The 15,656-nt window shown below is 42.0% G+C and overlaps 1 protein-coding gene across 1 annotated transcript; it reads right to left on the reverse strand.

Moving 5' to 3' along the window:
- Positions 1-8,864: 8,864 nt before the first annotated feature.
- Positions 8,865-9,830, reverse strand: LOC147315300 (olfactory receptor 52E4-like). Its single transcript, XM_086260362.1, has one exon. It carries the CDS (start codon positions 9,828-9,830, stop codon positions 8,865-8,867), a length of 966 nt encoding a protein of 321 aa, XP_086116488.1.
- Positions 9,831-15,656: the final 5,826 nt, after the last annotated feature.

Genomic DNA, 15,656 nt, shown 5'->3' on the forward strand with positions numbered 1-15,656 from the left:
GCCTTGACAGTGTGAGCAGTTGTTGGAAGATGTAAAGCCCATCTTGAACATCCGATGACCTGTATAGTGCACTCTATGTAATATTTTGTATTGTATTAATTGCAGACTGGGATTTTTAATTAATTTAAAAGTTTTTAAGCAAATCTGAGACCAGAAGTTTTGGTCTAGGTTGACTGATAAATCTGCTTCCCACTTTGCAGTAGGAAGGGATATTGATTCATCTAATTTAGAAAGTGTTCTGTATATTTTAGATAATAATTTGGGGGATTTAAGAGTAAGAAAATGTGCCGCACTTGGTGGTGTTTGTAATTCAACTTGACTGAGGTTAAATTTCTTTTTTACTATGGATTTAATTTGTTGATATTCTAAAAACCTTGTCTTGTTGATCCCATATTGTGCAACTAGTCTGTCAAATGGAATAAATTCTGTTCCCTCTAATATATGTTCTAAGTATTTAATTCCTTTACAACTCCATTCTGGGAAATTAATCATATTATTGTTTTGTAATATGTCAGGGTTATTCCAGATAGGTGTACGTTTGCATGGGATTAATGAAGACTCCGTTATTTTTAGAAACTCCCACCATGCTGTTAGAGAAAAGCTGATGTTGATACTTTTAAAGCATTCATGTCTTTTGATGTTTGAGCTAATAAATGGTAGGTCTGAAATCTCTAGATCCTTGCATAGTGCCTGTTCAACATCTAGCCAGGGCTCAACTAAGAAGGTATGTTTTAACCATTCTGAGATGAACTGAAGCCTGTTGGCTAAGAAGTATTGGTGAAAATTAGGCAGATCTAATCCTCCTCTATCCTTGGTTCTTTGTAGCGTTTTTAAGCTAATACGCGGGGGTTTCTCTTTCCAAAGGAATTTGGAAATATATGAATCCAGAGATCTGAACCAATCTTGTGATGGTTTGTTAGGGATCATCAAAAATAAGTAATTTATTTTTGGCAAGATCATCATTTTTATAGTGGCGACCCTTCCCATGAGTGATATGGGTAAAGATTTCCATCTAGTCAGATCGCCTTCTACTTTCTTTAGAAGTGGGATATGGTTTAATTTAGTTAAGTCTGAAAGCTTAGGAGAGATATTAATACCTAAATATTTAATATTTCCGGATTGCAGTGGGGCAGAGGAAGAATTATGGAAGGAGCAGTTAATGGGGAGAACTGTAGATTTTGGCCAGTTAATTGAATAATCTGAAACTCTTGAAAACCAGTTTATTAAAGTAATTACCTCAGAGAGGTTGGTTTGTGTGTTTTGCAGAAAAAGCAACACATCATCCACATAGAGACTGATTTTATGTTCTATGTTCTTACATTTTATGCCCTTAATTGTTGTAGCCTGTCAGGGTCGTCTGCAGTACGGGGGCCCACAGGGAACGGTTCTGGCTCCGTTCCTCTTCATCATCTACACTGCAGACTTCTCCCACAGCTCCACCCAGTGCTTCCTGCAGAAGTTCTCTGATGACTCTGCAATAGTCGGCCTCATCACTGATGGGGACGACAAGGAGTACAGAGGTCTGACCCAAGACTTTGTGGACTGGTGCCAGCTGAACTACCTCCAGATCAACGCCAGTAAAACCAAGGAGCTGGTGGTAGACTTCCGCAGGCACAAGCATTCTCCACTGCAACCACTGAACATCCAGGGTATGGACATTGAGGCTGTGGACAGCTACAGGTAGCTTGGTGTTCATCTGAACAACAGACTGGACTGGACTCATAACTCAGACGCCCTCTACAGGAAAGGGCAGAGCAGGCTGTACCTGCTGCGGAGACTCAGGTCTTTCGGAGTGAAGGGCCCACTCCTGAAGACCTTCTATGACTCTGTGGTAAGTAAGTAAAGTAAGTAAAGTAAAATTTTATTTATATAGCACATTTCTAGATAGAGATCACAAAGTGCTTTACAAGATATAACAGATTAAAAAGACAAAAAACAAACAAAGTTAGCAAAAAGCAGTTTTAAAAAGATGTGTTTTTAGCTGTTTTTTAAAAGTAATCAATGAATCAGCGGATCGTAAGTCCTGAGGAAGGGAATTCCACAGTCTGGCGGCCACAGTAGCAAAAGCTCTATCACCCCTAGTTTTCAGTCTCGTATACTGAGTGACAAGTAGGCCCTGACTACTCGACCTCAGAGACCTACTAGGGGCATAGGGCTGTAAAAGTTCAATGATATATGGTGGTGCTTGTTGTCGAAGAGCCTTAAAAGTTAAAACCAAAATCTTAAAATGGACTCTAAATTCGACAGGAAGCCAATGTAACTGCATAAGCAACGGTGTTATATGTGAAAATTTAGAAACTTTCGTCAAAAGTCTTGCTGCAGCATTCTGAACGATCTGCAGACGCTCCAAGGAACCTTTGTTTAGACAAGTAAACAGGGAATTGCAATAGTCCAGTCGTGATGAGATAAAAGCATGAATAACAATCTCCAGTTCGGTATAGGATATTATGGAGCTCAATTTAGAAATATTTCTTAAATGATAAAAGCAAGACCGAACAAGAGATTTAACATGACTATCTAACGTAAGAGCAGGATCAAGGATAATTCCTAAGTTCCTGACAGATGGTTTTACAAACGTTGAAAGAGGACCAAGAGCATTTATTATACTGGGTCTATGTCTATCTGGGGCACATAAGAGGACTTCGGTTTTACTTTCATTTAGTTGGAGGAAGTTTTCAGCCATCCAGCCTTTAATGGTTTCCAAGCACACATTTAAAAGCTGCAGCTTCGAGGCCTCTTCCGGTTTAAAAGATATATAGAGTTGGATATCGTCTGCATAACAATGGTAACAAATATCCTCAAAAGGGCTCAAAATGTGCTGAAGAGGGAGTAAATAAACTAGAAACAGTAATGGCCCCAGCACAGAGCCTTGTGGCACACCAAAAGACAGAGATGCAGAAGATGATCTATACTTAGAAACTGCCACAGAAGAATATCATTCAGAGAGATACGAGGAGAACCATTTCAATGCAGTCCCAGAGACACCGACCCAGTGTTTCAGCCTGTTAAGTGAAATATGGTGGTCAACAGTGTCAAAGGCCGACGTAAGATCCAACATTAAGAGAACAGAACATTTACCTGCATCGCTTTGTAACAAAATGTCATTAGAAACTCTAAGAAGGGCTGTTTCAGTGGAATGAACTTTACGAAAGCCAGTGGTCTCAGTCATCTTCTATAGACTGAGCTAGGATGCCCTCTGGACCCAGTGGAGGTGGTGAGTGACAGCAGAACGGTGGCTAAGCTGTCACCCCTGTTGGACAACATGTCCCACCCCATGCAGGAGACTCTGACAGCACTGAGCAGCTCCTTCAGTGGCTGCAGCACCCACGGTGTGGGACGGAGAGATTTCACAGGCCTCCCCACTGCTGTCAGACTCCACAACAAAGACTCCAGCTGATCAAACACATCCACACATGTACAATAACACTAAGTGCAATACTCTTTCTGGCATCGTTGTATTATACTCAATTGTATTTGTCTATAGTATTTTATTTTTATTTTATTTTATTCTATTGTGTACAGTATCTCATAGATATATTATTCCAGTGTTTTTTCTCTAATTTTTCTATGCAACTTTGCACTGTCCACTGCTGTAACAAAAGAAATTTCCCACACGTGGAACTAATAGAGGTTATCTAAACTTATCTTATCTATCTTATGGATGCTATGATGAGTAATTTACTGCAACAGAAGTTTTCCGACATGTATACAAAAAAAAAAAAAGAAATATATGCAAAGGTGCACACAAACAACACTTTGTGATTAATAAGTCATGTATTTGGTTTTTGCAGCTTTGATACCTTGTTGTATCTGATAATTTAACAAAAAGATGTTAAAAAATTTTTCTGCGTCCATGAAATAAGGCCAAACTGGAGCCATCATATTTGGCACTTTTTAAAAATAAAGACTGAACTGCTTATTTGCTCATGAACCTTTTTTGTTCTCCGCTCTGTTAAAAATCAGCTAAATCGAGAAGCAATCATACAGCTGCCATCAGACAAAGTTGATTAATTTCCCCTGATTTGATGACATAATCATCATCGCATAACTAAGTGATGCTTTTCTTCACACTTCACTGTCACACCTGATTTTAAGGTTCCCACTCACCAAATTCTAGTTTAACCCTGATGAAAACCTAGATGTGGCCCCCCCACACTCCCTAGCAGATCGTTACATGGAGAAACCTTTGGAATACAAGCGCGCTGATCCACACAGGTATGCACACGGGTGTTCACTGCTCGTAGACCCAAATTACACCTTTCTTGGCTGCTACTTCGAAGCACATCTGTCCTGCGTGCTGCACAACAACATTGAATATTTAGTATTTACTGCTGTTTACACTTAGCTAGATTAATGCGATGGTGTTGTGTTTAGTATGTTGCTTTGTTTTGTTTTTTGTCTTTTTTGCTTGTTTTCTATTCCTCTCTCAACAGGTGATCCAGGAGATTCTTATTTTTTTTCTCCCCCCCTTTCTCACTGTCCCTCTCCCCTTCTGCTTTTCCTTTCCTTCCTCTTTCTTTCTCCCTTTCCTATCCCTCACTCATGTCTGTCCCGTCTGTAACATCTGAAAATAAAATATAATAAATAATAAAAACAAAGATCGACCAAATGGACCAATACGGCAATGCCACGATGATCCATTTGGCAAAGTAAATCCATTGGGTATCCTTGTTGGTCTTCAGACAACAATTCTGACGGCTAAAGAACCAAATGGGACAGGCAAAAAAAAAAAAAGAAAACCAAGATGATCCAAGATGGCAGCGGCTCACAGCTCCTCCCATTTGGTGCTTTGTTTTGGGGTTCGTTTGTTTTTTGTTATCTTGATAATGTCAGTAATCGTGTGTTGCGAAGAGACTACTGTTTTTCAGCAACACAGCACTGGAACCAGTCACATTTGCATATATTGTCTCTTTGCTGCTGAAAAGCCGTCTTCATTTCTGGACACATTGATGCAAGCAGCCACAAATAACAGGACCCGATGTGCCATTCAGCAGTGAACATCAGCGCCCATCCAAAGGTTTCTTGCTGTTTTTCCTTCCAACTGTTGCCATGTGTTTGCTCACAACCTGTTCTTAAAAAAAGTAGCACTGACCAAAATGACCCTGCAAACTATAGGCCGATTTCCTTCCTACCCAACTTCCTTTCTTGGGTAAAACAAGAAAACAGTCCTTTTGCAACTACGGGCCCATCTAGATGCAAATAGCATCACTGATAAATTCCAGTCTGGGTTCAAACATGTCATAGTACAGAAACGGCATTGTTGAGAGTTTTCAGTGATCTCCTTTTAATCACTGATTCAGGGCACTCAGCGGTTTTAGTTTTATTGGATTTGTCCTCAGCGTTTGATTTAGTGGACTCCAATATCCTTTTAACGAGGCTAGAACACATGGTAGGCATTAAGGGTACTGCTCTTAGTTGGTCTAAATCGTACCTTTCTGAAAGGTCCTTCGCTGTTACGATGGGAAATTACTCTTCCTCTGTTGCCCCCTTTTCCTGTGGTGTGCCCCAAGGGGCTGTGTTGGGCCCTATGTTGTTTTCTTTTATTTGTTACCTCTAGGTCGCATCTTTGAAAAATATAAAATTTCCTTCCATTGTTACGCAGATGATATTCAAATTTACTTTCATCTGACTGAGGATGTCTTACTGTCGCTAAGATAAGATAAGATAAGATAAGATAAGATAAGATAAGATAAGATAAGATAGAACTTTATTAATCCCTCGGGTGGGTTCCTCTGGGAAATTCGACTTCCAAAAAAAAAAGCACAGCAACGACCGAAGTTACAGTTACAGAATTGTTATATATTATATATATATATATATATATATATAGTCCCCGTGGTAATCGGAGCACTAGGTGCGGTGACTCCCAAGCTAGGCGAGTGGCTCCAGCAGATCCCGGGAACAACATCGGAGATCTCTGTCCAGAAGAGCGCAGTCCTGGGAACAGCTAAGATACTGCACAGGACCCTCAAGCTCCCAGGCCTCTGGTAGAGGACCCGAGCTTGAAGGATAAACCGCCCGCAGGGGTGTGCTGGGTGTGTGTGTGTGTGTGTGTATATATATATATATACACACACACACACACACACACACACACACACACACACACACACACACACACACACATATATATAAATACAGAGACAATATAAATAAAATATACGAAGGGGATAAATAGAATAAACAGGAATAAAAAATAAAAATACAAGTGAATTGCACATTTCAAGTATTGAGTCTATTGCACTGTTGACTATTTACAAAAGTATTGCACAAGGTATTGTACAGTGAGGTGCAGAGGCACTACAGCTTAGTTGTTCCCCCCTCCTTTGTCCTCCTGTTTCCTGTTTCCCCTCCCTCTCCCCTCCAGAGAGGAGTTAAACAGTCTGATGGCGTGTGGGACGCTGCCTTTTTGATTGTAAGAGAGAAGTTAAGGATTGGTTATTGAGTAACTCACTCATTTTAAATGAAAAGAAAACAGAAATTCTTGTTTTCGACAGCCATATTCCTAGGGACCAACTGACAGGTTCCCTTGGGCAGTTTGCACCTTTCTTTCTGACACTGTAAGCGACCTGGATGTTCTCTTGGACATTTTTTTTTAAACTTGACAAACAAGTCTCCACTGTAGTTAAATCTAGCTTTTACCAATTACACCAAATTGCCAAGGCCAAGCCTTACATACCCTGTAAGGACCTTGAGAAACTTATCCATGCCTTTATTGCCTTTAGATTAGACTACTGTAACTCCCTCTATATTGGCCTCCAATCTACCCTTCTCTGCAGACTGCCTGTTGCCGTGTGGTGCTGTTACTCGCCACACCAGGCGGGGGCATTGTTTGTACTCTGTGATGTTTGTGTTATGTAAGTTTCCAGGTGGAGGCTGACCATTGGTGGAAGATGGAATGAGGCCGGCTACAAATTGGGACCTAACTGGGCCGGCAGCCCCCTCCTACTTCCTGTTTCCAGTGAGCTGTGCATTTGGGCCCCTTCGTACCATGTGACTGAGTTTTCCGAGATGAGATTGAAAAACGAAGCTTTTCAACACAGTCCTCTCTGGTGACATCTGGTGGCCAAAAATATGAAGCGCAGCTTGAATCCACAAAATAAAACCAACTGCTTCATTATGATTGCTCACTCGACAGAGTGGAGTTCTGTCTGATATTGGGCCGCCGCTGTGTTGCTTTGAACGTCTATTTTGGGGGGTTAAAAAATGTGGTTTATTTGTTTAATAAATAATTATGACCAGTAAACTCTCCTTGTTTAAACATGCACCATGGCGTGGTCTTTCTTTGCTTTTCACTTCTTGATGTTGGTAAATACGATAATTGAAAAATACCACGTTACATATAATATACATGTAATAATGTACAACACATTATGGAGTATGCTTCTGCTGTGAGGTCCTGCCTCCATGCACTTATGAAATTAATCGCAAGATGGGTGTATTTATCAATAATATTATATTAGGGAAATTTTCCCAGACATATTTCTGACCTGGGGGTAGAACTGATTGTGAAATGGAAAATGCTTATGAACTTGCGAATTAAAAACATGATGCATTTAAAAGGTAGCCCTTTTCCATTTGTATTGTGCGATGGCCGAACCTGTTCCTTTTATATTTAGATAATTTCTCCTGCATTAAGGAAAATCCCTTCACATGGCACAGAGGAGGCTGGAGTGCAGAGAAACTGGTAGAGATGCAGTTATACAGTCTACCACACAAACTATCAGCTAAAGAGAATAAATACATTAAATTTCTGCACATTTTGCAGACTAACATTTTAAGATTATTTAAAACATAAAATGTATCTTTTTATAACATTAAGTGTAAAGAGTCAAATGGAAGTTTTTCTAAAGTTATTTAATGATATTTATATTATGAAAAGCAGATTTTTGACATTTATGTTTTTCCCGTTGTCAGATCAAATAAACACGCACAAAACAAAAGCAAACAGCCAGAACACAAAGCTGGAAAACCCACCCGATCGACCTCTCCCCGCCACATTTCCAGGGGAATCTGAGACGGTCTGAAGTCACGTAGAGTAACCAAACTTATCCCTATTATACTATATAATCTCTGTGTGTGTGTGTGTGTGTGTGTGTGTGTGTGTGTGTGTGTGTGTGTGTGTGTGTGATCATAACTCTGGATTTACTGGCCTGTAATTAAAATTTAAAAACTTTGAAGTCCGAACTTTCAATGTGGCTGAAACAGAGACTCAGCGTGGCTGCAGCTTGTTGCTGTGTCAGCTCACATCAGTCATGTGATCTGGAGGTGCAGCGTGTCCGTGGACCACAGAGGGTTAGTAACACTCACCTTCCTTCCATTTCCAGAGTGTAACATCCACCCACCTGTGTAAAATCCGTAATTCCCATGGTGTTCAAAATGTGCTCTGGCACGAACATAAACATCGCTGGCTACTGAAAACAATAAAAAAGCGGTCCTGCTATGGGCTGAACCATTTGTTAATGTTGCAGGGGGGGGACACTATGCAATATATTCAGTTTTAGCATTTATGTTCACTGTTGACTGTAACTACGCTCAAACTGTTAATCTTATTTTAATAAACAACACTGTCATATGCAAAACTGGGGTGGCACTTGCCACCCCATGCCACCCTTCTAGATCCGCCCGTGTGTGTGTGTGTGTGTGTGTGTGTGTGTGTGTGTGTGTGTGTGTGTGTGTGTGTGTGTGTGTGTGTGTGTTGCCTGAAAGCTATATTATATTACAGCGTATATATCTGTGGCACACAGGTTCTCTCTGGTGCTTCTCTTCTGTTTTGTTAAATACAAATCAGCTAAACATTAATTCATCTCCACAGGAAGACACTTTCTCATAATTTAACAAACACATTTCAAGGTCAGCTGCTGTCAATCACTCTGTGAAACTTTACTACACCCACATGACATTATAGAGGACAGCACATGTTCATAAACGCCTCTGATCTTTGACATCTGCGTTCCATACAAGATCGGATTCATGAGCGGCTGCATCATGAGAAAATACAGAGACAGGAAGATTCTCAGAGCGGCAGGTAAACCCGTCGTATCGAACCTACTCTGAAATATTTCAAAGCAACAACCACAAGAAAAATTCAAGAGAGACACCAGCTGAGGCGTGCAGGTGGTCAGGCTTTTTTGTCTCGTCTGTTTGGATCCATAAAAACACACTTTGAGGATTTTCATGTAAGAAAACAAGATGATAAGTGTGGGGACTATGATGGTCATAATAATGTCAAAAATCCCATAAACATTATTCACCTTTGTGCTAGAACAAGCCAGCCTAACCACCAGGTAATTCTGACAATACAAACTGTTTAAGACGTTTCCACACAGCCTGAGACGCAGGTTTAAGGACAAAGCAATAAGAAATTTCGCTAAAGAGTACGCCCACATCACCATAATCAGAACAGCTGTATTGTTAGATGTCATTTGGGTGTTATATTGTAGAGGACAACAAATAGCGAGGTATCTGTCATAAGACATGACGGCTAAGTTTGAAACTTCAATGCTTCCATAAGTGTGAATGCAGAAGATCTGCAGGAAGCAGAGAGGAGCAGAAACAGTGTGAACATCAGAGAGGATCTGAAGCAGGAGGAATGGAAACAGCCCTGTACTACCATACAGCTCATTCACAAACAGGCTGCACAGAAACATGTACATAGGTTCATGTAAGCTTCTGTTCACACAGATAACCACAATCAGAGACGTGTTGGCAGCAATGATCAGGATGTATAATATTACAGTTAATGAGAAATAGAAGAATTTTAAACTTCCAACATTCATAAAACCTCCAAGAATGAAATAAGACAGAGGAGGCGTGGTTACATTTAACATAGCTCACAAAGTACAAATGTCCCAAATATGTCATGTGCACAGTTGTTGTGTCTGATCTAACAAACACTGCAGCTCACCTGTTCACCTGTGACAACACAGTCACCTCTGCAGCCTTTTTATACCTTCTCAGCACAAATCCGCCTTCGTCGCTCCATGTGACGGACTAACGAGTTCAGTGATTGACGGGAAGGTTCGGATTTGTTTTGTTTTGCGTCTGTGTGGTTCAGTGTAACAGCCTCTGTCTCCTGAGCACTTACCGTCTGGAATTGTTTCAGTTTTCAGAGTGAGCCATCTCGTTGCTTTAATAGCACAGGGTGAGCAGGTGACCAGAAGCCCCGGGTTTGACTCTACCCGAGGCCCTTTGTGTATCTGTCCAGCTTCAGAGGACAACCTCACAGACGCAGCAGTCCTCATGTGAAGCCTGGTTAGTTGTTGCCTCGCTGCATCACGGCTGGGCAGCTTGGAGTTGACGTGACGTCAACAAAGAGCTGTCAGTAAGCAGTCATGTGTCTCACGCTAAACCTGCTCAGACCTACAGATTCTGGCCTTGGCTCAAACTGCACCACTAATTTTGCAAACATGCAGCTGTGGCAACACGTCACTGACGTGCTGATGAAGATGGGCCCACTAAAACAACAGGCCAGGCTCAGCATGAGTCGAAATTTCTGCACTTTTCAGTTGCACATGAACGTTTTCTTGTTTTAAATAAGCTATCACAGGCAAATTCAGCCGGCTTCACACCGACCACTTCCTGCGCAATTTGAGCAGAACATCACAGTTCAGAGGTTCAGAAGAAGAAAACCACTTTTATTCTGCTGTGGGTGTCCTACTGTGGACAAAGGACGACTCATCCTGATCTAGTCTGATAGATCTAAATCTGGGTGTTTCAAGCAGGTGAATAATGAGTGGTAGGTTAGCTGAGCCCAAACCCTAACCTCAGATGGGTCACCTATGACCTGGTCAATAGATTTCATCCTGATACCCAGTGACAGTCAGTGTGCCGCTGCCTGTAAAGGTCTGTGCAGCCCTCTGTGGATATGCCTCCCCAGACCATCAGTGACCCCCCACAAACGATGTTACTACGTTCTCCACAACTTCACCTTCACATCTGTCACATGTGCTCAGAGTGAACCTGCTCTCGTCTGTGGAAAGTTTGGGCACCATTGGTGGACCTGCCAATTATGGTATTCTATGGCTAATGCCTGTCGGGCTCCACGGTGCCGGGCAGTGAGCACAGGGTCCACTAGAGGACGTCGGGGCCTCAGACCCCCCTCGTTAGTCTGTTTCTGATTGTTTGGTCAGAGACATTCACACCAGTGTCCTGCTGGAGGTCTGTAGCTCTGAGGACGCTGTTCCTCCTTACAAAGAGGAGCATTTACCGGTCCTGCTGATGGGTTAAGGGCCTTCTACGGCCCTGTCCACCCATAACTGCCCATCTCTCTGCATGGTCCTGAGACCGTGCTGGGAGACACATCAAACCTTCTAGCAACGGTACGTAGATGCCATCCCTGTCATCAGGTAGTTGGGCTACCTAGCTCTGCAGGGTCCAGGTATGGCCTGAAACTGACTAACATCTCCTTCCAATACTTACCTGAATAGTTCAGACTCAACGCTGTAGTCTGATTAAAGTGTTCTTGTACTTTTTTAGCAGTGTGTTTGGTACCACAGTTTGGCCTGACTTTGATCAAAGTGGGTCGTTTGATTTTATTATTGCGGTAGGGTCTCTACCTTGCAATATGAAGCACTTGTGAAAAGGTCGGTCATCCCAAGCCTGCTGACAGTCATGCTCACAGTCTTCATGGCGGCGCTTCTGAAAACATGTCAGGTGGTTACCAGACTGATGAACGCCCCAGTCTGGTGCACGTGAACGCTCCCTGTTTTTAACCAAGAATAAACTCAGAAGCTTTCGATCTTATTGTTCCGCTGAGCTGAAATTAAACTGAAACTAATCATTAAAAATTGTTTTAGATTTATGAGTCACCAGTACAGCACACCTTTATCTACCTGAGGTGTCTGACTGCGCCACATATTGTGTTTTTTGTATTTCCTAAAGTATTATAATCTTAAAATGTGACAGAGACCACCTGCTACATGTCAGCTCACGATAGAAAGTGATATGAGTATAGATTACATTTTTTAAAAACGGAACAAAAGTAGAAAGCAGTTTTTATAGTTTTATATATTTATATGTTGTAGAATGCAGTGGATGGTAACAGTACAGAGAGGAAGAGGGTAAGGACCAAACTATTCTTGTGTTACGTTTTTCCTGGACTGTTCATGCGCTCCACTTTGATTTTCAGAAGTTTTACAAAAGATTGAACCTCAGAGTTAAAGTTCATATTAGTTTATTGACCAAAGCAACTAAAATCCATCCTGGGGGGGTCATTACAGAGCGGTCTGAGGGGATGTCGTTATCATCCTGAGCCCTCAGCGGACCACTGAGGCCAGCGCTCAGGTCCGCTCACTCTGATTGGTCGGCTCGGGACCTCTCTGGTCTCTCAGGTTTCCAGCTCTGATTTGCTCCAGAGGGAATTAGAGGAAACTGTAGCTAATGTGAAAATGCCTCAGGGACAAACATGATGACACACTGAAATGACCTTTGACCTCAGGGACTTCATTAACGAGCCACAGTGATAGAGAAACAGTTTAGTCTCTGAGGGGTTTACATTAATCACAAATTTCTCAGGTTCCTGATTGTCAGTGAAACCAGTTTGAATTAGAACTTTTTAACCATCAGTAATAAATGTATTAAACTAAGACTTCACATTCATCTAACGCCTGCTGAAGTCACGCACCCTCACATCTAAAGACAATTATACAGGTTCAGAGTTTTCCAGTTAGTCTCGAGGGAAATCGGACTGAAGTTAAACTAGCTTTTCCGGATCAGTCCCTCTGATAGAAAATGGATTCGGATTTTCACTCCTCCAGGAACCCAAATACTTTAATACACAACTGTAGGATTTAAGCCACACACCTGATTAAATGAAGTTAAAAGATCAACCAAAGATAGTTTGAAGGCCTCCTGCATCTTTGACTAACCCTGAGTTTTCAGTTCCATTAAAGCTGATCAGAGCATGAATGGACCACGTTTCATCGTGTGAACAATCTGAGTGTGAAGACCACTTTCAGGCTGTCTGGGGGTTCGAAAACTCACTTTTTAAACCACTGTAGTCCACTTTAAAACGTTCACATTGACGGCGTCCTTGGACGAATTTGTGACATTTGTTTTCAAAACTAGCTCAATATTTCTGCATTTTTACATGCGAATAAAAAGATCTGACCAATCAGAACTCTGCATTTGGTACAAGTCTGTTAACATGCACATGTACTGAATATTTAGTGAGATGGAAACATTGAAATACTCCTGTTTCCCTCAGACTCACAGCTGGCTACTGCTCCGGGTCGGTTGACTGTCTGAAATCATCCTTCTGCCTCCTCAGATGTGGTCCCAACTCTGCACACAGAACTCGAGCCCACTGACATCCTGAAACATGGACCAAAGCTTCGGCCATCAAACCAGGAAACCCTCCCTGCTGCTGCTGCTCCTGAGAATCGGATGAACCAGAATCTCAGTTTCTGCCTGTTCAGAAACGTCAGGAATGATGAACACCTCATGTCCATTGATGAACACAACAATGGACATAAGGAGCTTCTTTCACAGAAAAAACTCAGATGTTATTTTATATATTAAGCTTTGTATGTTGTTCAGTATATTTCTATGAAAACAAGAGGAACTTCAACACACAGCAGGATATTCACAGTTGAACCAGATATTTACACTTTATGGAAAACTCAAGAACATTGTTTTACTGCACAACATCAATTTAGAGTCAACTTGTTTTGTTTTGGATAAATAAATATTGAAATGTCTTTTGAATGAGTTAAATGTCAGAATAAAGAGAGACAGAGCTTCTATTTTTATCACTTTCATCAAATGTAGGAGTACATGTACACTAAGTTTATTGTTAATTAATAAGAAACTCCAGACGATTCCATCCTGAGCTGAAGAAGCTTCTGATTGGTTCGTAGAGTCCATGTGAGTAAACTGGTGGCACAGCTGTGGATGCATATAAGGCAAAACACAGAGCCTGTTTCTGTGACATGGGAACATCAGGAGATGTCAACAAAACACCAGGAACAGAACTGTGGAGCTCCATAAGTGTGGCTCAGTTTGAATACAATTTGGTGCCATTTACAAGAAATACAGACAGTTTCTCTCTTTACTCTTAAAGTTAGGGTTAGAGAGAGAGAGAGAGGAACAGAGGGGGTGTTACGTCCCCCCCACCATGGTGGAGGCAAAGGTCCGAAGGAGACAGCAACACTGGACAACCACAATCAATGAAGGAGGAAGACAACAGGCAGGATTTATTGGTTGCTTGCCTCGATAGTCAAACTTAACAAAAGAAAGGAGGTGGGGGAGGAGGACTGGGCGGTTGATCCAAATCAAAGAAATTAATAAAACAAACAGAGGTCAATAGCTTCCAGGGCCTAACTGAAACAAAAAATGCAAAACAAAAGGCCTACCTAGCTACTACAAAAGGTCAGTGAAAACAAGAGTGGCATCAACCGCATAACCTAGTGTGACGAACAGTTTAAAACCTGCAATCAGTGTACAGGGTACCCCAGCTTACCTGTCCAGCCTCCCACCACACACAATACAAAGAAGCCTGTTCATGTGTTTGTCATAAAGCAGAAGCCAGCAGCCACCAGCTGGCCAGGGAGCTGCTCATTTGTAGTGATCCTCGGAGAGTGATTGGCCACCTGTGCCCAGACCAGCCAATAGACACATGCCAATCAACTTTGAACTGGCCAATAGGTGGAGGCCTGACACCTGAAAGATAAAAAGTACACCAAAAGAAAAGCCTCATCCTTTCCAGGGATCCCAGAACACTGTGAATCCAGAGCGAGACTTTATCCTGCACTCAGAGCAAAGCCAAAGATGTTTGCAGTCACTATCGTCTCTTACATCGTAATTTACAGTTACACAATGAAACTGTGTGATCGTTATGAGCTTTCAACATGGACACACAACACATAAATATACACAACAGGCAGGTTTATGTGATGTAAGGCGGGCATTATAGGGGAGGAGCTGGTGTTTGTGGTGCTGTACCGGCTTTCAGCTGGAGGGACAAACTGTTTATCACTGGTGGAGCACACAACGCTGCAGCTGGCCTTTTCCTGGCCACGTCCAGCATTTACTGAGCCCAGACCTGAGAGACAAGTTCCCACAATCCCTCTGTGCTACAAAACACTTCCTGTCAGAAGTGGGATTTAAACCCACACCTCCAGGGGAGACTGGAACCTGAACAGAGCAACTTAGACTAAGACTGATCGCAGAGGCCCGGACTTGGTTTTGCTGGTGGCCCACCTGTGGGCTCCTACAGGGAAGAATTCAGCACAACACAAAAGTCAAGAAGATGTTGGTCCCACTACTGTGTTTGTTCTGAGAGCTGGGTCAGAACCTCATCCCTCTATCCAGTGAGAGCAGTACTCCACAAATACAATGAGGTAAACAACGCTACCACCCAGGCATCACTCTGACCAGTGTTTCTCTGTGAATGTCGCATTCCCGTGGCAGCGTGCTCGCTGCTCACTCAGATTAGAAGTTTTCTTCCCATGCAGAGTGTACAGCAGACGCTTATGTTTGTCTCACTTTTTACAGAATCAAACTCAAAGTAATGTGAGTACTTACAAGCTTTAAATGCTGCACAGTTGTACTCTCTCCATATTATCCATTGTTGAGGTACACCCATCTGTTACCACTAAAGTCACACGCACTCATGTCATTGTCATGAGACACTCTCACACATAAAATCATGGTTT

This window comes from Aulonocara sp. 'chitande type north' Nkhata Bay, linkage group LG14, assembly GCF_057382095.1.
Source record: "Aulonocara sp. 'chitande type north' Nkhata Bay isolate Kocher_YH1m ecotype deep benthic linkage group LG14, A_spYH_male_GT1.1, whole genome shotgun sequence".
In the NCBI taxonomy this organism is placed as follows: domain Eukaryota; kingdom Metazoa; phylum Chordata; class Actinopteri; order Cichliformes; family Cichlidae; genus Aulonocara; species Aulonocara sp. 'chitande type north' Nkhata Bay.